Source organism: Myxocyprinus asiaticus, chromosome 27 (genome assembly GCF_019703515.2).
Source record: "Myxocyprinus asiaticus isolate MX2 ecotype Aquarium Trade chromosome 27, UBuf_Myxa_2, whole genome shotgun sequence".
Classification (NCBI taxonomy): Eukaryota; Metazoa; Chordata; class Actinopteri; order Cypriniformes; family Catostomidae; genus Myxocyprinus; species Myxocyprinus asiaticus.
The window spans coordinates 39,431,901-39,456,376 of NC_059370.1; the positions used below are offsets into that span (position 1 = coordinate 39,431,901).

Below are 24,476 nucleotides of genomic sequence, written 5' to 3' on the forward strand. Positions count from 1 at the left end.
ATTTTACTATGAACTTAAATTTGATTTACCATTAATGTCTTATGTTTATAGAAAATACAGATATGACTCTTTCTCCATTAAAACTTGGGAAACATATGATATTTCGTACATTTACTTTTGATTACTTTTAAAAGTACCGCTACACAGGTAAATGTTATTTAAAGAGAAAGGCTCCCACACCTGACTAATTGACACTCAATAAGCCTAACTGATTACATTTAGTAACTACAATTAATCTGTACCTCTAAAACTAAGTACACTAAAAAGTGAGTGGATTTAGGCCCTATTTACAGTACAATACTTCAGATTCAAGCATGCAATACATTTTTCTGAATAACAGACAATGGAAAATTAAAAACACACTCCCAAAACTACAAGAAATAGTGAAAATGAACACACACGCAGGAGCACAGCTGCACTGATAAGGATCAGCTCTGATTTGCCATGAAATTACTTAAATAAAAAGTGTGTGTGTTTTTTATGTGCCCCTAAAAGGCCTCAATATCCTGTTCAGTAAAACCCCAGTGGGCAAATCAGCTCTCCAGACACTGAAATACACAGAGCGTAACTCTGCACATGTGAGCCCCATCTCTCAGGTATCAGTGTCTACATCACTGCCTCTGTGTCGACCCCTGAATACAAGCTTTCATTAAGACCAGCATGCGTGAGTGGAACAAACCCTCCAGTTAGTGGGCTAATTCATTTCCAAACACCCTTTTAAGATAAGGTCTTCAAACAGAAAGCCATTGTTTAGAATTCAGATTGGCAGATGTTAAATGAAGTTCTTAAGAATGACTTATCCATTATACATGTGATATATAAAACCTCAAAAGGAAATCAAAAACTCTCAGATTTTCAACAATTTAGAGGTCATATATGGTTTGATTCATTAAAAGGAATTATAAAAAAAAAAGAAAAATTTTAAATCCCTGAAGACCACTTACAATGGTCAAGGCTTCGTCCATTAAAAAAAGTCCTAAGTTAGTTTTTCATCACCACTGTCCACCCTCTCTTATAGCTACTGTACCTTTAAGACATCAATATGTAAATGACCACGATCAAACCTATTCCCATGTGAAATCAGACTGATCACAGTGTGAATTCAGTGATAGCAGGTCAAATATTCTGCTGCAAAAATCGGTGTGTGCTTACCAAAAATCAAATCGCTGCCCCTCAATGACCAAATATATGGGCTCCTGTGAGCTCCAGTTTCATGGGAAATGTCCACAGAGTGGCGCCAAAAGTGAGTTGTATTTTTAGTTGTAAATGATGTAATACCGTCAAACAGGAATGCATGTTTTATTAACCATAAGCCCTAACCCAAACCCCAACCCTAAACCAAACCGTCAGTGAAATAAAAATGTAATTTGTGAGGGAAAATGCACCCTCCAAATCATGCTCACAATTGTTTATGTGTACATGATTATTTCCTGGCTCTCCCGGGACCAGAACCCATGTCTCGGAGGTTGATCATGCAACAAGCTATCAATAGCGCCAGATGGAAATGCGTTTGAGCTTGAATTGATGCACAAATGTGTGATACGGGATGGCGCTTGTCAGTACTTCAGCCGAATGTGCTTGATTTATGGATACATGAACTTTCTAAAGCAGTACAGTAGGGGTTGGCAACCTTTTTGACATGGAGTGCCATTTTTTATTGTCCTGGTCAATGGCTGTGCCAGCGCTGAGCGCTCACAGGACAACAGAGCAACAGATCAACAGTACATAGGCGAGAAGATCGATGGCAAATGCCAAGTAGATTGTAGCGTTACAGCTTGTTGAATTTGCCAAACAAAGGTGTCATGTCCCAGCGCTACAGTACATGAAACATGTTGTTTTATTCACGCCGACATCACCACACAAATCGGTGGATTTGCGATGCAGAAACACAGCAGCAGCAAAGCTGCACTCCTATCAGACGACACTGAGCATAACACTGAGCAAGACACTCATAAGTAACTCACAACCCGTGATTACATTAGACTTACTATTCTCTGGTTTTGTCATCGAAATGTAAACAGGTATGAGTACAACACTTGCACACAAGTTATAAGCTGGTAATGACGCCAGTAATGTTTACATGCATCGTGACACCAGAGGAAGAGAGTAAAAAGATTACGTGTTTCGATCAGTTTTTGCTCAAGCTGCTAAATAATATTGGATTACGTACATATATCGTAAAACCAGTGGTCAAGTTCCTCTCTAGTTTTTGTTTTTCACTACTAAATAACATTAAAAGGAGTTTTTTCCTTGCTACAGTCACTTTAGCTCACTCTCTGGGGGCTTTAAGACATTAAGGCATGATTTTCTATAAAGCTGCTTTGAAACGATGAGTATTTTTCTCTAGAAAATCATGAAAATTGTGAGTTCATATGAGTTTTTCCTCATTACAATCAAACAAAATAAATGCAGTGCTGCTGTTTAAGTTACTTTATTATAGAGCTCTTTATGTTGCCAATGTCAGACACTGTTGTATCATTTATGATTTAAAAGACGTTTTTATGCTGAATCCTTGAACATGTTTGAGCGAAAAGTTTGTGGGCGCTGTTTTTTTTTTTTTTAAACCATATCGTATCGTATAGTGAGGCTTTGCATCGTATCGTATAGTGACATTTTTGTATCATTACATGCCTATAAATGACATCTCACAGATGTTACATTTCAACTTGTGTATTGTATTCCCATATTTCATGAAAGGATGGCACCGGATGTGCACATCTGCAAAGGTCTGGGCTAAGCCCTGAATAAGAAACACGCCTGCAGCAATATACATGCAGATGGATGTGTCTGATCAACACACATTGAGTGTTGCATTAAGACAGCGCTTTGAAAGTTAAAATACTCCAACTTGACCACATTTCAGTTGAGGTCCATCTAGTTATTTCTGAATGCAAGAATGCATCTTATGTAGTTTTGCACATCCTTTTTATGTAGACTAAATCTGGGAGGTCAATGTACTGATAGTTCTGACACCATAACCGTGACGCGTTCTGAATGACCCATTTTTCGCATCTTAATTTCCATTAATGGTTTGGGTTGACTGGGGAGAGAGTAAATCAAACTCTTAATTCGAATGAGCAGGGACAATTATGTTTTCTTTAATATGTCCCTAATAGGTACTTAGGCAAGTAGGAATGTTACAAATCAGTTATCAGATGACAATGTTTGCTATGTAAATTGTGCTCTAGAGCATTTTACAAAATTGGAAGCTCTTGCTGTTAACCCTAGTCTAATCTTCACCTTCTACATCCTCTTTCATGTTGACTAAGAGTGTCTGTTTTCTGTGCCAGTTCTCTTGCATCTCATGTTGCCGACTCTGTTTGGCCTCTTACAAAGATCTGTCTCCGTGCCATTTTCCCAAGGTTTGCTCCAGAGCTCCATTCCAATGGGTGGGTTATTAGCTCCCTTTCCCTCTGCTAAAGCCTCCAGTTTAGGGCTGTCAATTGGGCAGAGAATCTAAATTTGAATTTTTTTCTAAACTGAATTTGAAAGTCATCTTATTTTTTAAATTGACATTATTTTTTTAGTCCACAAGAGGGCGCACTGAATACATTTAACCATAGAGCACTGTGCTATATTATTGCAAAGAACATTCCAGGCTGTTAAAAACAATATTCCATTTTTAAACTAAAGTGCATAAAATAAAAAATAAACGTTTTAGTTGGTTCATATTCTCAAATTTTAAGTCAAAAGTAAAACTAGGGGGGAAACACTTCAATAGGCAATTCTGTGTTAACATGGTGTTACACTTGGTGCCACAGTATATACTACCACAGACTCAAACTTCATAATAACAGCGATATACCACAGTGTTTTTCATTAATTACAGCTGTATGTAGGGTAGAATTATTCCCAGCTAGCAGTGGTATTCGGCTGAACTCGGTGGTAAAGCGGGTCATGATCCCTGGTCAGGGGCTGTTCAAACAGACAGAACACAACAGAAAGGAACAGAACGTGAGGATCTCGAGACACACATTTCCAACTTGAACTCCTTTACAGACAGACCCATTGCTTAATCTGAGAAATGCTGATAAGAGAGCAAGATGCAATGGCCAAAGACCTCCACCTACTGTAAGGGGCTGTTCACACCGAACCCTTTTGCAACGATGCAGCTTACCAATTGTTTTTTTATGTAAACGTGCTAGACGAACGTCTTTGTTTCGCTTTGTTTTTGTATATTCAGGGTCTCGTGCAGGAGCACTATTTTTCAGATGTCAAGTTAAAAAGAACTTTAAAAAACATTTCGAGACACCTGGTTTCTGTTAAACTGTTTTGTTGCACTTCACCTAGTCTTTTTTAGCACAAGAATGCAATCGGTCTGAAGTCATCGCCAGTGCTTGGCACACATCCAAAATTCGAATGCGCAGTTTTAGCATTTGAATGTGCGTATTTTTCTTAAATTAGACGAATATTTGCATTTTTATTTGACAGCCCTACTCCAGTCTCCATACTGCTGGAGAGACCCTGTTCATCTAAGTCCAGCAAGGCTTCCCAAAGTTGGAAATGCAGAGATCCTGCCATTGTGAATCTTCATAGGGGTCTGTGACTGGGAAAACCAAGCCATAATTAAATCCAACATGCCACATATCAACTAAAGCCAAGTGCACTTAACAAGACTCATCCTGCACACACATAAAGCTAACGCCTGTGACTCTTTCAGTGTTAAAATACTTTCTCCTATTCCAGCTTAATATGTAGAGACAAGCCATTCGCAGGTTGAAACAACACGAGGTTGAGTAAATAATAAAATCTCATTTTTGTGTGACGTTCTTTGCTTCAAGGATTGGCAATACTGGCACAATCTTTGCGATTATCGGAACACAATGCAGAGTTGTGATGTTCAAGAGAATTTGATAGATTACTCTGTAAGAGTACATTTAGTTTGGTAAAGTTTTTGTAGCCTGCACATAATCAGATTACCTAAACAAAAATCAAAAGGATTTGCAGCCCATTGAAGCACAGAGAGGCATACAATCTTGATAAGAGCTTAACTGTGGGGAAACCACCCTGGATATTTCCTAGTGATTACTTAAATCGCTTCCAATTAACCCTCTACAAGTGGATTATTCACCAACTCTAAAAATGCCAGTCATCTGATGTACAAGTTAACTTGCTGTTCAGAGCAAACACACTTCGCTTTGCAATTTCTTTGTGGTTTGTGCAAACATGTCTTACTGTATTTGGAGACAATAAAGTGGTTTTCACTAATATTTCATTTTCAGGCTATTATGAGTCAAGTACAATGCACCAAACAAACGGTGATGATTTCAGCCGAGTGTTGAGATTCATTCAGAGTATTATAGGGAGAGATGCAGAGTAGAGAAAAGAATGAAGGATCACTTTTAAAAGGACAGAAAGAAATGAAAGAGAACAGAGTGGTAGAGCAAAACAAAGTGAATGAAAGAATTGGAAGACAAGATTAATGAACCTGGATCAACTTCCAGTTAAAGTAAATAGACGTGGCGGGTGCAAGCTGTTTTCCAAAGCCAAAAGGTATGAAAAACATAAACAACACACACACTAAAAGTGTACATCTGTGGCGGATAAATTAAATGTACTTAAAAAACCTGACATGCACTATTTTCTTGACGTCTCTCAGTCTTTTCCTTACTTAAAATACCAGTCTGATCTCATCAAAATTATGTGACTGGTGACCTTTTGCAAATTAATGTTACGTGGTTCTCGTCACGTACCACAGTTCCGAGGTGAAATGTCCACTGTGTGGTGCTAAAAGTGAGTTAAATTTAATCCCAAATAGATGAGCCTTTTTAACCTTTTTAAGGTTAAAACTCTATCGCATTTAAAATCAACAAAACCTACCTCCCTACCCTAAGCCTTAAACCCAACCTTTTGTTTCATTAAAAGCAAAAGATCGCAATGTATCACAATTAGGAATTGCAATACACTAAACATAAATATATATATTAGTTGTATTATATTGGTTGTATCGGTAAATATAAAATTGATCTTATTGGTCGTGATACAATAAAATTGCAATATTACTGTATCATAATATTAACGTACAGCAACCCAAATAAATATACAATAGGGTATCACTAAGTATTCCCACCCCTAACACACACACACACACACACAGGAGCCCAGTTGGCCTAATCTGAAAGACTTGCTCATTTAGCCCGAGGTCATGAACCTTGGACTGTCGTCAAACCTGGTAAATGTGTGGGGGGGATAATGATTCCATTCTCTGATCCATAATCATATTTCATCCCTGAGGAATCCCCTCAGACAAAGTGCCCTCATTCAGACGCGATGGGGCCGGCAGTGCACTGAGCAGCAAAGAAACAGATTTCATCAGTCACATACAAAACAAGAGATTAAATACAAAACATTAAATATATGTAAATGAATGTATAAGGTTGGAGCTGTGGCCTAGTGGTTAGTGCACAGGCTCGGACAGGTTAGAATGTCTTGCTGTCTTGTATTGCTCAGATTTTCCCACAAAATCAACGCTGGAAAAAAGTCAGCCGATTCTGTCTGGTCCTACAAATTAGAAATGTTGATAACTATTGTGTAGTCTCAATGGAATAGTTCACCCAAAAATGTTTATTCTCTCATCCTTTACTGAACGCAAACGAATATTTTTAGAGGAATATCTCAGCTCTGTTGGTCAAATTTGAAGCTCCAAAGATCACATAAAGGCAGCGTGTAAAAGAAATCCATACGACTCCAGTGGTAACATCCATGTCTTTAGAAGCAATATGATAGGTGTGGGTGAGAAAAAGATCAACATTTAAGTCATTTTTTCCTATAGATTTTCCTCCCTGGTAGCACAAAGAACTCGAATCACCAAAAACAAAATAAGAACTCTTAAGAGGGCTGTTTGAAAGTGGAGATTTATAGTAAAATATTATATTTTTCTAAAAATCTTCAAAAAATTGTGTTCAGCAGATGAAAGAAAGTCATACACATCTGGGATGGCATGAGGGTGAGTAAATAATGAGACAATTTTCATTTTTGGGTGAACTATCCCTTTAATCATCTTATTAAGTGTATTATTGTCTTTTAAATTATGTATCACATACCATAACTGAAGAAACATTTGGTCTTTCTGTGTTTAAGTTAGCATGCCAACTGATTAGCCTGCTAAGCTAGCATATACGATACTACACGTAATTATATCAAATTATTGTACAATTTTGAGCTCTTTGTGTTACTTTTTGTATGATATTTCCTATACTATTCCTATAATATATATATATATATACATATGAGAAGAACAGAATATTCTGATATGTGGGTTGGCATTGTTTTGGCAGCACGAGTGGGACCTACACAATATTAGGCAGGTGGTTTTAATGTTGTGGCTAATCGATGAGTATGCATATATATATATATATATATATATATATATATATATATATATATATATATATATATATATATATATATATATACACACACATGTGTGTGTGTATATATATACGTATATAAACACATTTAGTCAAGCTTATTATTACATTTAGTCAATTCCTTAGTGTACAAAGGAATACGAACAATTGTAGTTAACAGTTGACTTGCTAAACCACAAAGTGATTAAGCAAATTAGCACAACATGACCAAGTTCAAAAACAAAAGCTACAAAAAAACAAACCAGAACTAATTTTGTTGCAAGCAGTGAGAAAAACTGAACAGTAGAACTCCTTCATTCATGACTCAATAACATGATGTACGCATGTGCTATTTTAAGCATTCAAGTTATTTATTATATTTGCATAGTTGTAACAGATCTTAGCCTCCATACAACCTGTATAATAGCATAGAACATCAGAGACATAGGCCATCCTTTAGCATGCCTGCTGTAATCAAAACTCACTCTGATAGTAGGGAATCACAGGCTCTGGTAGAGGGCCCCTGAACATTTCCATGTTTACACCCTATCCAAATCATTTATACGGCAAGCTAGTTAAGGCCAACAATGGGGAATGAGTAGCGTTTGAAACCGTAGCTGCCACCCAGGCGCCATGATGGCTTCTCGCCAAAATGGAAATCAGCTGCTGACTCTAACATAATAAGCACGCTGTGCTCAGAAATTACTGTGAACTTGCACACGAGAACATTCCCACTGTCACTCGCTATATCAAGTACACACTTTAAGTACAGCAAAAAAAAAAAAAAAAAAAAAAACACGTATATATAACTATGAATGTGCAAAATTCTGCCTATATATATTTTTAAAAACCGACTAGTCGACTAATTGGTCTTAAAGGCATAGTTCACTCAAAAATGAAAATTCTGTCATTATTTACTTACCCTCGTACTGTTTCAGTCCCTTAATGATTTTGTCAGGCAGAATGTTAGGGACTGAAAGTCTCAGTCACCATTCACCTTCATTGCAGTTTTCATTCATACAATGAAAGTGAATGGTGACTAATACTATAATTTCCTTAACATCTTCTTTTGTGCTCTACAGAGAAGAGTCGCATGGCTTTAATAAGGGTGAGTAAACTATATCTTTAAGGTAGCATTGTATCATAAGGCATATAAAACTTTATATGGAGCATTTACTTATGACGCTTTATGAAAGTGCAGCAGAATGGAATGCAGGACTCACATGTCATCTTAAAGGGATAGTTCACCCAAAAAGGAAAATGTTCTCATCATTTACTCATACTCGGGCCATCCCAGATGTGTATGACTTTCTTTCTTCTGCAGAAAGCAAATTAAGATTTTTAGAAGAATATCTCAGCTCTGTAGGTCCATATAATGCAAGTGAAAGGTGATCAAAACTTCGAAGCTCCAAAAAGCACATTATGGAAGCATAAAAGTAATCCACAAGATTCCAGTTGTTTAATCCATGTCTTCTGAAGTGATCCAACAGGGTGAGAACTGACCAAAATATAACTCCTTTTCACTACAGTCTATATCTTGACATCAGCAGTCTCCTTTGCAATCATGATTTTCAAGATTACCCTTCCTAGCGCCATTTAGCGCCATCTATACTTCAAGCACTTGGAGATGTAATCAAGCTTGAAATCATGATCATGCCTATAGACTGCAATGGCAAGATGCACAGTGAAAAATTAGTTACATTTTGATCTGTTCTCACCCAAAAGCGATTGGATCAGTTCAGAAGACATGGTTTTTGGAGCTTCAAAGTTTTGGTCACCATTCACTTGCACTGTAAGGACCTACAGAGCTGAGATATTCTTCTAAAAATTGTGTTCTGAAGAAAAAAGTCATGCACATCTTTGCAATGCTCATGGTGGGACCCGAAAAAACAGCCAAGGACAACCATCTGAATGTGTATGGCTGTAACAGCAGTGCTTTAAAGGGGATACATTTAAAGACAAAACTTTTCTAAGAGCATTTTACCTTTCAAACTGTCTTTGCATAATTTTCATTGCATTTTCTTTCTACACAAAGAAAGTGAATGGTGACTGAGGCTAACATTCTGCCTAACATTTCCTTTTATGTTCCATGGCAAAAAGAATGTCATATGGGTTTAGAACAACATGATGACTGAATTTTCATTTTAGAGTGAACTATCTATCCCTTTAAAACACCACTGCTAAAATATCACAACTAAAACAAAAGTTGAAAAAGCAAACTAGTTGACCTCACTAGTAGATTAGTCCATTGTTGGACAACTAGTTGACTATCGTGACCCATCCTTACTTATGTTCCTGCTGCACCAGAACATCCCGTAAAAAAACATCACAATTATAATAAAGGATTGAGGTTAAGAACAAAACATCTGCAAAGTGACAGAGTAACCACATACATGTCAATCATTTAAATAATGCATCCATCTGCTGCATACAGTAGCTGCAGAGACTGAGTGCAGCTAAGCTAAGTGAGAGGTGACTACTATGGGATCGCACAACTGGATGGAGGTAGGCCTGTGGTGTTTTATTTAATAATCATCTGATCACGATTATTTGATCTAACCGCGTTTATCTGAGATGACCATAATTATTGCGCACTTCAAATTCCAATCATACTTTGACCAAATAAAGGAAATTTAAGGAAGGAGATGCTTTAAAATTTCTGTTGTTTTAATGCATGTAAATGCATAACACTATGTGTACAATGATGACTGCACTGTCTGTCTATCTCGACAAAACACATCTGTATGATAAGACGCTTATTTGTAAAAGTGTGTGCGCGTATATCTGTGTGTGTGCGTGTGATACTCTCTGAAAGACCTTATTCATATGGGCAGTCTCCATTGTTCCACATGAGGGCTTACCATAGGGCAGCAGTGTGTGTGTGTGTGTGTGTGTGTGTGTGTGTGTTTAGGAAGTTGTCTGATTGAGAAGTCAGAATCAGTAATCAGATGACACACAAGACCTCCATAGATTCATATAAAAACAAAACCATGAGAACATTCCCATTCTTAGATTGTCTGTCTCATGCATAGTGTGAGAGGCCAGAATAGTCTCAAAATAAATACAGGTATATTCACAAAATACAGTATAATTCACAAACATGGCACAAATGTGATTCACAAATCTGACATACACATGAACAAGAATTGTACATCAAATTGAGTGACATATTAGATTTCAAATTTCAATTACAATTATAAGCAATTGGACTTTGTCAGCAAGATGATAAAACTGGCAAAAGTAATCCTGATACTCAGACTTGCATTAAAGAAGGGACCCAAGCCGCATTTAACGACCAGAATATCACAGACACACTCAGGTGCGCTTGCAACCACCATGAGCACCCTAATAACCACACAGCAACATGCTAACAACTACTCAATATACTTTAGCAATGCCCTAGCAGCCACCTGTAACAGCTAGCATTTTGCACAGGCAAGCATCACTGACTTTCTTATAAAAAATAAATAAATAAAAAAAATTATTTTGTAAGTTCACTATTCGTGCAGAAATGATAAACTTTGGGGCCAATTCACTTAACAGTTGCGCCACTTTTGCACATGGGATTTTAGCACAAAAACCTGCGTCTTATTCATTAACCACCTGCAATCTAGTTTAAGCAGGTGCAATCAGCGCTGAAATAGCACAGCATCTTTTGTATTTTATTTTTTTTTGTATTTTTTTTTTCTACCCAATTTGGAATGCCCAATTTCCAATTCTTCATGGAGACGTAGTGACTCGCCTCAATCCAGGTGGCGGAGGACGAATCTCAGTTGCCTCCACGTCTGAGACCATCAATCCGCGCATCTTATGACGTGGCTTGTTGAGCACATTACCGCGGAAACACCGCGCTTGTGGAGGCTTCACGCTATTCTCCGCAGCATCCACACACAACTCACCACGCGCCCCACCGAGGGAGAGAACCACATTATAGTGACCACGAGGAGGTTACCCCATGTGACTCTACCCTCCCTAGCAACCGGGCCAATTTGGTGGCTTAGGAGACATGGGTGGAGTCACTCAGCACGCACTGGATTTGAACTTGCGACTCCAGGGGTGGTAGTCAGCGTATTTACTCGCTGAGCTACCCAGGCCCCAGCATCTTTTGTATTTAAATAAATTCGGCAGTAAACACTACGCTATTACTGCCTGAAACGGAAATCTATTTAAAAGAGATGTTTGTGTTCATTTGCTTGCTACTCATGATGGCAGCAGTAATTCATCAAATAAAGATCAAATGCTGGAGAAGAGCGTTATAACCTTGCATTTATGTAGTCAAGCGCACTTTCGGCATGTTAAATCACAGTAGAGGAGTGATGCTGTACAGTCCCTCCAGAGTGTGCTAGATCACGGTGGTCTGCTGTGCCCTCCGTTACATAGGCTAAAACTCAGAACCGAACCGCAAGATCAGGAATTGCGCCATGCAAATTTCGTGCAGCACAGATTCTGTGAACGTGTTTGAGCCATCACCTGATCTGCATAATTCTTTTAGTGAATCACACGCTAAACCAGCACAGACAGCATGTACAAATAAACTGTGCTTTTAACAGGCGCAATTCATTCTTAGTGAATTCCCCCCTGTACCTTTAATGTACATACTCTGTATCCAATCAGATGTGACTTTTTCAATCTAGTCAATTATAGAGCGGCTTCAACTCTATGGCTTAAGGAGCATACAATGCATGATATATTTTGTAAATTCTGACTCTATAACACGCACTCACACAAATAAATGATCCTTTGTGTAGCAAGTTTGAAAATATCTCATTGTAGAAAATTAATGTACAGTAGCTATTAGAAAGGTTTTATGAATAATCACACAGGTATCCCAGTTATGCTTTTTAAAGTAATCCCATAGAAATAATTTCTCTGCCACAGGACAGATGAAAACAATTTAATGAGCTCTTCATTACAGCTTTCCATAAACATTCATTCTTAAGTGACAAAACTTTGAAGGGATATTTCCAGAGAACCATTAATGCATACAGCAAAAGAGATAAGTCCTGTTCAGTCACTCAGTTCATTTTACAGTCAAATTATGAACAAACCGAAGGCAGAAACTAGTGAGACGAGTGAGAGCATGACAGGAGGCTATGAGTGCAAAAGAGAAGAATAAAACTAGATTTGTACATAAAGTTTTGTCACTTTTAGTCGATGTGTAAGTTAGCTTTAAAGCCATCAATATGCTAGCGTACTCCTATATGTTGACAAAATTCACTTTTGGCAGATGCTCTCTAGAATGAGAATGTCCCTCCCCCTAATCCCACCTGCAACAGACTAGCAAATTGCAACTCCTGGTTCATGTCTGTTATGTAAATAAAGCCTACTGGCTATTTAAAATAAATAAAAAAATAAAATGGGTAAGCTCTTCAATATGTAGGCTACAGCCCAAACATCTTGCTTAAATTAAAATAGAAAATATGGCAATACAGGAAAGAAAACTACTCTTGTCAAGCGAATTCACAGGGTCTTCAAAATAAATTTAACATGCTCGCCTGTGCAAAACTGGTTAGCATGTTTCTATGCGATTACTAGGGTGTTCTAGATTGTTGCTAGGGCATTGCTAGAGATGGTTGTTGGCATGTTGAGGGCAGTTGCTAGGTGGTTACTTACTGGCAAAAGTTAAAAGAGCCCTCCTTCATCATAAATCTACAGGATTTATTCATGCTTGCCATAGCAAACTGTAGCATTTAAAAATGTGGACTATTGGGGAGTACTTGAGTGTTTAACGTGTGTATGCCAGTATGAGTGAGGATTCTAAGGATGTGTGTGTGTGTGTGTGTGTGTGTGTGTGTGTGTGTGTACATGTTTATACTACATTGTGGGGACCAAATGTCCCACAAGGATAGTAAAACCTGAGATCACCTACATTGTGGGGACCAGCCAGCGGTCCTCACAAGGGAAATGGCTTATTAAACATACTAAACAATGTTTTATTGAAAATGTAAAAATGCAAAAAGGTTTCTGTGAGGGTTAGGTTTAAGGGTAGGGTTAGGGGATATAAATTATCGTTAGATCTGTATAAAATCCATAAAATGCATTGAAGTCTATGGAGAGTCCCCACAATGATATAAAAACATAGTGTGTGTGTGTGTGTGTGTGTGTGTGTGTGTGTGTGTGTGTGTGTGTGTGTGTGTGTGTGTCTATGTAAGGTACAGGCAGCAGTTTCCCCTGATAAGCAAAAAGAGCCCAACTCTCAAGAGTACATCACTTCTGTCCCACTTAAAACATCCCCAAACACATGCACGTCTTGGATGCACACATATACTGCATGTCTCTAAAGCTATGCCCCACTTACAGCACTTACTGAAGTAGCAGAGTACTGTATTTCAAGCATTTAAGTGTGTGTTTGTTTCTGGATGAGAGCATCTGACCATGTAGACTAGAGAATCCACTGACATTCGCCAAACAATCAGTCCATTAATAACTACTGGAAGCAAAGAAAGCCATTCAAACAGACCAAACCATGAAGATTTCTGAAAGTATAAGAAGTCCAATAAAGAGTTTAAGCTCCAGTGAACGAGTAAAACCTCAAAGCCCCATTTTCTTTAACCCCCTTTCCTAATACGGTGAGGTACTTTGGCCATCTGGACTCAAATTCGACAGATCCCAGCATAATGGATTGAATGGTCTTGTTGGAAAAGCAGATTTGGCTTAGTTGTAGCAGTTTTTCAGTGTTCAATGTTGGGAAACAAGCTATTCGGATTACCATATTGCAATAGCTGAACACTGTTTAGAAAAATATTTTTAGTATCCCAGTAAACGTATTTTCAGATTTTGCATTGATACTCTCTACAGTATCATAAGTCTAACCTGGCGACACAGTTAACTTAACTATAAATGTATATAAAGATCATATATGAACAATGCAATGTAGTTCTCTGAGTTAACTCTTACAATGTGTTGACATTATGGAATATTATAGCAATCCAGGGATAAAAAACTGAAGGAAACAATTATTCTTCAAATCCGATCCACTGTGTACGTCAGATCCCCAATCTCCTATCTAAATCTTTTTTATCCCACTTAAGGACCTCTTTCTCAAGACCATCTTCTTCTGGTCTTAAGTCAAAATGAAATGGCATTCACAACCCCTTTTACTTCCAAGTGAAACAGGATACTCAATAAGAATAATCCATCAAGAATGGATTGGATCATGAAAACTGGGTGTTCTATACCAAGGCAATGCAAGTTTAATTATATACAGTAGCACAATGGTGACACATTTTCAAATCTATCATTCGTTGCTATATTGCCATCATTTTCATTGCATTAACATCAACTGTCTTAAAATTACTACTATTGGCAAGATTAAAAAGGGTGTATTACATAACACTGTAGCCTTAAACATTAACCAATAGGTGATATCAATCAAAATAAATTTTGTTTCAGGGGCGGAAGTTGTTAGAGGCAGTAATTACATTTTTAGGTAAGATTAATAAGTTTTTAAAACAAGTTCTTTCGGAATAACATGCACTCATGAATCATGCACAATTACACCAGGAACATACTGTATATTATGCATTTTAGGAATGTCATAAAATATTGACACATGGATTATTGATTGGCACGTAACTTTCTCGATACGTTTTTGAGGCATCGAAACATTAACATTAGCTGACATTCAAATTAGAACCATAATTTGTGAGCTTTCCAATTCACTGTCAGTTTGTCTTCTGTTTAATGTAGTCTGATGTAATGGATGGCAGACCACAAGGGGGTGATGCCGGTCCCGGATAGGACGAGGCACAGGTATGGCACAAGGATGCATCGATGCGGTGCAGGTGGCAGTCAAATGTTGTGAATCTATTCACCATACACACAAAAGTTAAGTTGATGAGTTTGCAGGTTAGTGTATGAAGCTGGTATAACCGTGCAAACTAAACAATTAGAAATGGCGACATTTATTAAGCAATTTCTCTGTATGTAGCCTTGAATACGGTATGTTTCATTCAAGCTGTCAAACCACAAAAGACATAATTGTAACTGAAAATACATTGTGTAAGCTGTAGGAAAGATACAGTACATATACACATTATATCATTCAGTGATAGCTAGAGTTGGGTGGAATTTAATAGAAAACTATGCGAGTTGCGCTCAGTGGTGCTGCAGAATTTTGAGTCGTAGCTTGGCACCGTTTCTATTGTTTCTAATTTCAGAACACGCCATGTCGTCCACCAGACGCGTCCAGTGTGCAACCCCCTATAAGTTACCCTGCTGCTCACACTTTACCAAAGTTGTGTAATATGTATGAAGAGACAAAAACCATTGTGCAACTATTTGCCCTAATTATATCATTTACAAATTTACATTTGCTAGTGTGCAATATACCGGTACAAACAAAATTCAGCAGTACCAGCATTTTCAAAACAGTACAATATCAACTTTTCACTAATTTCGGTACCTTACCACAGTGTGGTATGAAATCTGTCATTATTGGATGTGATTGTATTAGAAGATAGCAGCTTATAGTAATATTTATGTTTCACATGTTTTACATGTTTTAGTGTTACACAGGACAAACAAAACCATTTGTGCTCCTGTCCAAAAATCGAAATACTGTATATCAAAGGAGTTAAAAACTCAGAACAGATAGGGAAATTTAACCAGTCTACATCTATAGTGCATTTTCCGTTATATATGATCGTTTGGAATATGTGCCTTGTTGCATTAGTGTTAATAAAAACAAGGGTTTTTGAGAGTTATTCAGTATTTTTCAGTAACACACTTCTATACCTGCAAGGCTTTTATGCGGTTCTGTTAATAAAGTCATTTTCTGTGTAATTTCATCGGTCATCTGAGGCGATTTATTTGTTGATAATTATGATTTAGTATCGATACTGAGAAGCCAAAAGTTTGGTATCAAACCAACCCTAATGCTGACCAAATTGTAGTGTAATCTGAGACTAAGTTACAATATTTCACCCCTCTACATTATTGTAGGGACTTCCATTACATGGCTTGATCAACTAACCAAATTGGTTTTGCAAAGCAGATATCTACTGGAAAAACTTTACTTTGCACACATGTATAAACACAGACCTGCTCAAAAACATGAGAGAGGATCATGACAGACAGACAATGCAATAAATAATGAACAAACTTCCCTCATTTTCCAAAACAGCCCCAGGAAATGTCTTCCCACATTCCAAAAAAAAAAGTCCAGCCCCTTTTGAATGGCATCAAACAAATCAGTGAAGACACACACACACAATGACCCCACGTGACACTCTCAACAGGCTCTTTAGGCCTGGCACGGGAATTGCACTTTTTGCACACCCAACCATTCTTCTGTTCATAACGTTTGAAATCAACAAATACAAAGGGGAAGATGGTTCTGAAAATAATTTATTATTGGCGAGTGTATTGCTTTGCTCTGTCAAGTTGTTGCCTAAACTGTGACACCAAATTTTCCCCACATTTCCTCCAAATGCTCCTTTACAAACGTAAAGTTTTAAGTCCACTAAATTTTGTTGCGTAATTTATCCCATACCGTTTGTGCTTTGAATATGAATGATACCTCAAAGAATAACACCTCAAATTGTGTGGCTTATTGAGGACTGCTATTACTTTTCTGACTGATCGGACTTACGTTTTTTGCCATGAGGATGATGAAATGTGTGGAAAACTCCCATAAACAAAGATTGAACGAGGGACCCCAGCCATTTTAAAGGGTTACTTCATCCAAAAATGAACATTCTCTCATTATATACTTACTTTCATGCCATCCCAGATGTATCTGACTTTCTTTCTTCTGCAGAACACAAATTAAGATTTTTAGAAGAATATCTCAGCTCTGTAGGTCCATACAATGCAAAAGAATGATGAACAGAAATCAAGCTCCAAAAATCACATAGAGGCAGCATAAAAGTAATCCATAAGACTCCAGTGGTTTAATACACAGTATGTCTTCTGAAGCAATGCAATTGCTTTGGGTGAGAAACAGATCAATATTTCAGTCCTTCTTTACTATAAATCTACACTTTCACTTACAGAATGTGTTAACATATAATATATATAAAATCACTGGAGTCATATTTATTACTATTATGCTGCCTTTATGTGATTTTTGGAATTTCAAAGGTCTGGTCACCATTCACTTTACCTTAATTGTTACATTCATTGTATGGACCTACAAAGCTAAGATATTCTTCTAAAAATCTTTGTTTGTGTTCTGCAGAAGAAAGACAAGTCATAAATTTCTGGGATGGCATGAGGGTGAGTAAATTATGAGATAATTTTCATTTTTGGGTGAACTATCCCTTTATCAGAAACAACCTAGCAACCAATCAGAACACCCTAGCAACCTATGCACTGAAAAGCCCTCAGAACACCTTTGCAAAGCAAGCAAACCCATTGCAACACCCAATCAACCACCCATAATACTTGAGTATCATGGCAGTGAATTCTGCACGTTCAAGCAATGCTCACATTTTCAGAAATTGTAAAAATTGTGCTTATTTATTTTTTTCTTATCACATGTAATACGTAATAGCCTACATAATATGCAATTAAATGAACATGCAGCTGCAGAACAAATCACTGTTATTGTCCACATGCCTGTAAGCAGTATAAACAGATGACAATGCATTTAATGTGCCCCCCAAGCCAATTATAACAACCTCTAATGCTAAAACGATGACTCCCCCAGGCACTGTGCAGTGAGCTGTGTCATAATGCTGGTGAGTTGACAAAGCACATCCTAAATTGGGACTAAGTTTTATTTAGCAACTCCAATGATCCCAAGTTTACCAATGTGTCTAGCTTAGTCTCAGGCTCTCAGCTTAAAGTCAACGTGAAATGGTGTTCACAACCAATTTTACTTCTGTAATGTGACATATCCGAAAAAGAAATAAGAAAAATTTAAAGATGGGCCTTGATTTTATCCATCAGGAATTGATTGGATTTTGAAAAATGATCTTTATATGCCAAGTCAACAGGGTTTTAAACTGTTTTTCTGACTGCTGTCTTCCTCAAATATCATCTAGACAATCAGTTAAATTGATCAGTCTTACCTATGTCTGGCAAGCCTATGTCTGTGATTTTTGCCTAAAAGATGGTAAAATGGGCAAAACATCCCATAGACTTACATTGAAGGAGGGACACAAATATCATAGAGATTGAGCTCTTTTAACTCGTCCAATAAGCGACCACAAAGAACACCCTAGCAACACCCTGGCAACTACTCAGAACACCATAGCATCCTGGTGGAAAGTTCTGCATGGGCAACCACTCATATTTTCTCTGGAAAATTTACAAATCTAGTTTAAGGTATAATCCAATTAGCCTATATTGAGTCTTACTTTTTTTTTTTTATCATTGGACATTAGCTGGGTTTCTATCCACATATTTTTATGCACATTTTGGGATATCGCATTAAAACTGCTGGATGGAAAAACCAAGATGCGAATAAAATCTTCAAAATGCACATAAAAAACTAAATTTTGGGGGGCCTGGGTAGCTCAGCAAGTATTGACACTGACTACCACCCCTGGAGTGGCGAGTTCGAATCCAGGGTGTGCTGAGTGACTCCAGCCAGGTCTCCTAAGCAACCAAATTGGCCCGGTTGCTAGGGAGGGTAGAGTCACATGGGGTAACCTCCTCGTGGTCGTGATTAGTGGTTCTCGCTCTCAATGGGGCACATGGTAAATTGTGCATGGATCGCGGAGAGTAGCATGAGCCTCCACATGCTGTGAGTCTCCACGGTGTCATGCACAACGAGCCACGTGATAAGATGCGCGGATTGACTGTATCATATGCCGAGGCAACTGAGACTTGTCCTCCGCCACCCAGATTGAGGTGAGTAACCGCACCATAAGCAGTGGGAATTGGGCATTCCAAATTCCAAAAAAGGGGATGAAATAAAAAATAAAAAATAAATAAAAAAAAAACAAAATTTTTATTTGATAAAAAGAAATGTGCATTAAGAATGATGGAAACACATTTATCAAATAAACTCCTATGAATCTATTAGGAATACAAGATGCGCATCAAAAAATTCATGTGACTGAATACCTCGTTCATAACTGGACTAACCAACGGACCAATCATTGCATCTGAAATGTTGGTCAAGTCATCCTGAAATAATGGTGTCTAGAAAATCCAATGCCTGCAGTGCATGGAGTTAGAGTAAATAAGTCGAATACAAACTTGAACTGTTTCTCGAAGAGCAGATTTATTTATTTATTTATTTCTCCCCTTTTTCTCCACAATTTGGAATGCCCAATTTCCATTGCGCTCTAAGTCCTCATGGTGGCGAAGTGACTCGCCTCAATCCGGGTGGTGGAGGACGAATCTCAGTTGCCTCCGTGTCTGAGATTGTCAATCCGCGCATCTTATCACGTGGCTTGGTGAGCGCATTACCGTGGAGACATAGCGCATGTAGAGGCTTCACACTATTCTCCACGGCATTCACACACAACTCATCACGCGCCCCTCCGAAAGCGAACCACATTATAGTGACCACAAGGAGGTTACCCCATGTGACTCTACCCTCCCTAGCAACCGGGCCAATTTAGTTGCTTAGGAGACCTGGCTGGAGTCAGTCAGCACGCCCTGGATTCGAACTCGCGACTCCAGGGGTGGTAGTCAGCGTCAATACTCGCTGAACTTCCCAGGCCCTGAAGAGCAGGTTTATTGACACTTTTGAATAATATCTTAGATCCAAACAGCAAAGATATAAAGATGGAGAAACGCATACACATAGCGCTCCCTGTTCTGTGTGGTGAGACAACGTTCTTTAAGTGTTTTGTCTGTGTGCTCAAAACCGTGAGTATTTTAGTAATAAAGGAGTCACAGTGGCTACAATTTCTCCAGAAATGATGATTTTGTTCTTTTAAACACAAGCGATGGAAAAGTGGCTTTAGTCGCACATTGTTTTTGCGATACTATGGTTTTTCGCATAATTTAAATACTCAACTTGGATGGAAACATTTTTTATGTCAACATCACAAGGCACATAGCCCTTTGTTGAAATTAAAAAAATAAAATCTCCGGAAATACCTGAAAAATCCTACGGTTTTGGGGGCAATGCACATAATACAATGGCTTTTATCAGTGCTGCCCTGAAGACAATATATCAAAATAAAACAACTTCTACAGACCCATGTAACAACTCATGACAAGGTGGATGGTCTGTTTACATATGCTTAAGTAAGTTGACATAGGTGCGAGATCATACATACACTAAATGAGACTTTGGAGAGGCACACCTTATCCCTGCGCTGTGAAAACACTCCCAGTTTCATACAAAGATCACAGTATCAGCACAATGGACAGAAAAGCTATGAGCTTTGTTACATTGAACTCTGCTTACAAAAGCCTATCTGAGGTGTGTGCTTTTCAATAAACAGTTATTTGGGGCATCTGGCATTGGTATGAGCACCACAAGTCAGCCTGAATGAGCCAGCATTGTTGATGTTCAAAGACAGTTATGGGGTAAGCATCAGGCACATTTTTGTGACTACAAATGATTTCAGGTGTATGCTACTCTGACTTCATGTAATACTCTTGAACTGCATTCCAAATGCGCCAGATTGTTTATATTTGCCTCAGTGTGAATGCAAAAAGCAGGTCAAATGTGTTATATACAAATCTATCTGTCCTGTCAATAATTACAAAGGCTTGCTTCAGTTGGGTCATGAAAGGATAAATGGTATAGCTTCTCCCTGATGCAATATATAAAAGACAATCCAAGCATTATAAGATTTAAACATTATCCAGCCAGCACTAAAATGAGTGTCATGTCTTAATAGGTTGGCATCTTCCATTTATAAGTTAAAGGAGTCATTATGAGCCATACATTAGTGTAAATGTATAGAAATGTCTGCATAGAGTGAATGCCACTCATAGTATGCACATACCATCCCATACTATATTAATAAAAGGGAACGAATCTATACCAATGCCCCGAGTCAAATAATTCCTAAGGAATGCTAATGGGATTTCTATCATAAATTAGAATTCTTTTTTTTATTATTATTATTTATTTATTTTATTTTTTTGCTTGAATGAAAACTTAATATTAGGAATGATTACAAATTATGATAGTAATTCAATTCACATTCATTAAAGGAATTTTTTGACAAACCCCTATTTTGTCAACAAGTGTCAACAACAAGAACATTTAACATCCCAACATTTGCAGACACTAGAAATACCTGCACATTTCCTATTAGACTTAAAATATGTTGTCTTAGAACTAAATAAACTGAAAATCTGAAATAAATGAACAGAAAAAGGAACTTCAGCTAATGCAACAGGATCTTATTTGATTCTTATAGGATTCTGGTTTGATCCCATTAGGATTGGTTCTAAATTATGGTACAAATTCCATTTACATTCCTTTAGGAATTCTTTCAGACGAAAGTCAGATGAAAGCCCTAATTTATTTCAACAGGTGACCACACGTAGCCCCTCTAAGGTCCAAGAACATCTAAATGATGCAATTCTAAGCGAACATCAAGCTACTTGTAGACACCGGAGATCCCTGCGCATTTACTGTTAAACCTGAAACAAATGTTGCAAAGCTTCAACAAGCGCATGTATCAGAGAGATACATTGTATCAGCAAATAACGCAGTGCCATGACGTCACGCACCTCTATCCATCTCTGCGCCTCGCGGACAGCAGGTTCGGGCGCCGGTTCGGTGTGATGATAATGATGATGAAGAGGCTGCAGAGAAAGATGCCGTCCTGCATCCGAACCTGGACTAGCCATTTAGATCTGGTGCTTTGATAAAACCCAACTTACGCCCTTTGGGTGATGAAAAAAGTCACGCAACTCGGCAGGTAAAGTTATTTCAGGACTCTGTATGCGTGTCGTGACGCAGAACTGCGCTGCTGCCGCAATCGCAGATTAGATGAGAGACGCAGTGCGCCGTCGTCTCGCGGAGCGGCTCAGACAGCCAATCAGAGCCGAGCTTTGCGTCCCACCTCCGCCCACAGTGGCTCAGACAGCCAATCAGAGCGGAGCTTCACATCCCAACCGCCCAGCTCACGCCCACTTCTAATGCCTTCCTCCAGAGGCATAATGTCATCATAAGAACTTTCATTAACAAGTCATTAACAAACATCATATAGTGCAGAGCAGTCCAGTAGTTCGTTTAAATATTGATATATGTGACCTCGAAAAGTATTTGGGCACTTAAGCCACAATTAAAAAGGTGTAAACGTTATTGCATTTGATAACACACTATATGGCGTTTATTTTAAAGAAAGAGAAAATGCACTCTAAGGTCACCTTGAAACTTGCAGGTCAGGAAACATAATGTCTTATTACGAAAATGAGATCGAGTCATTTGTTTGTAGGTCCTATATTTGGCTTTGTCACTTCAAAATAAAAATATACATTTTTCCTCCAAAAATCTAAATACTTTAATGTGTCCACAGATCCCCATTAACAAATAGACATAAAAACTTTTGATAGCCAACATAATAGAATGTCACAGATCACTATTTTCCAATGACCAAAAATTAGATCAGGGTGGAATAAATCTCACAAATGTTGATATTCAGATGAAATATCAAGATTAAGAGGAGCACAGACATTCAATGAAGGTATTGAGATGAGATTTAGTGTCATCTATGGTCAAGAGAAAAAGTTAAGGTCTTCCCCTACTTTTGAAAAAGTTTGTATTAAAAAATTGGCCCCCATTCACTTCCATAAGTGTAAGTGCCTCACTGTAACCCACATTTCTGCTTCTTTCTTTCTTCTTTCTTTCTTTAAGAAAAGGAGGTGCAAGTCAAAAGATATTTTTGTGACAGTCAATATTATCCCACAAATGCTGTCAATTGAGCTTAACTTGTATTGAACCTGGAATATTCCTTTAAGTGTCCAAATACTTTTTGGGGCCACTGTATGAAAATATCGTCCTATTTATACTATTTTTAAGTTTCATGACATTTCTAACTATTTGAGTTTGTATTATGATCTGCATGATATAATGCAACGTTTTGACTTTTGCTTTTTGATAGTTATCTTTTGGTAATAACCCACATTTCTTTTAATAACCTTTGACGAGATGCATTACTGCCATCTAGTGTTTAACAAGAGCTACTGTCGCTAAAATGGGATTACTTTAACAGGTATTCCACCTGTGTGCATGTAAAAACACACACACTCTCTCTCTCTCTCTCTCTCTCTCTCTCACACACACACACACACACACACACACACACACACACACACACACACACACACACACACACACACAGTTTCTTTGTTTGGGAAGAGTGGAAGACATAAGAGATGAGATTAGATTATGGTAATCAGAGAATATTAACTATTCCTACTGTTTTTCAGCTTTTGAGATCTAAGCCTCTGGTTTTACCATTTACCACTTTGCAAGTTATAAATGTGCAAAGTGTGTTCATTTAAAAGATAAACTCACTAGGGAAGAAGATAAGGTCAAATAAACCACTTGTTACTGTACTCATCCTTTATCAAGCTGCTCTAATGCCTGTAGGAGAATTATCTACCACTGTAGAGCAAAACTTCAGGAAATTGGAGCTGAATGGCCCCATCAGTCACACACTTCAGTACGATGTTTGGCAAGGGACGGATTCGGTGAACTTAGTTTTGTGTTGGTCTCTAGAAACTTGTGTGAACATCTTAGTGTGTTAAGACAACGACATATTAACTCATGGGAATGTGGCAATATATGTTCTGGCTACAAGATATTATTTCAATGAGGTAACAAACTCGGTAAGGACTACAGCAAACGAACACCTCTCCATTATTAATTATTTACAGATCTGCAACATTTTCATTAAACTGCTTACAGTCCCATATTTGCTCGGGACCTGTAACAAATATATGATTAAAGGTGCACTCAGTTACTTTTTGTTTGTGTCATCTTGGACTTATAGTGACACCTAGTGGTGTGGATGCAGCATCATTCAAAATCAATAGTTTTCAGTTACAGATGCCATTGTAGAAATTCACTATTCACAATCAGCCATGATTAATTTTAATCCAAGAGTGAAGGTGTCCAATAACATGATGGTTACTGAGATTAAGCGAGTAGTATTCAGCTGGTCATGTGATTCTAAAATGGCAGCCCCCATGAGGGCGCACCTGCACCATGCAGAATAAAATAGCTTTTTATAAGGTTACTGATATGAGTCC

General features: G+C 37.9%; 1 protein-coding gene across 4 annotated transcripts in view; it reads right to left on the reverse strand.

Annotated features, from left to right (window-relative positions):
• Positions 1 to 22,185, reverse strand: part of LOC127417740 (LIM and calponin homology domains-containing protein 1-like) — a 117,443-nt gene extending 95,258 nt beyond the window's left edge. For all 4 annotated transcript variants that reach the window (XM_051657931.1, XM_051657932.1, XM_051657930.1 and 1 more), the window contains exon 1: positions 21,948 to 22,185. In XM_051657931.1, the coding sequence (XP_051513891.1) occupies positions 21,948 to 22,067 (120 nt within the window). In that variant the 5' untranslated portion in view covers positions 22,068 to 22,185. The remainder of the gene's footprint in view (positions 1 to 21,947) is intronic.
• Positions 22,186 to 24,476: the final 2,291 nt, after the last annotated feature.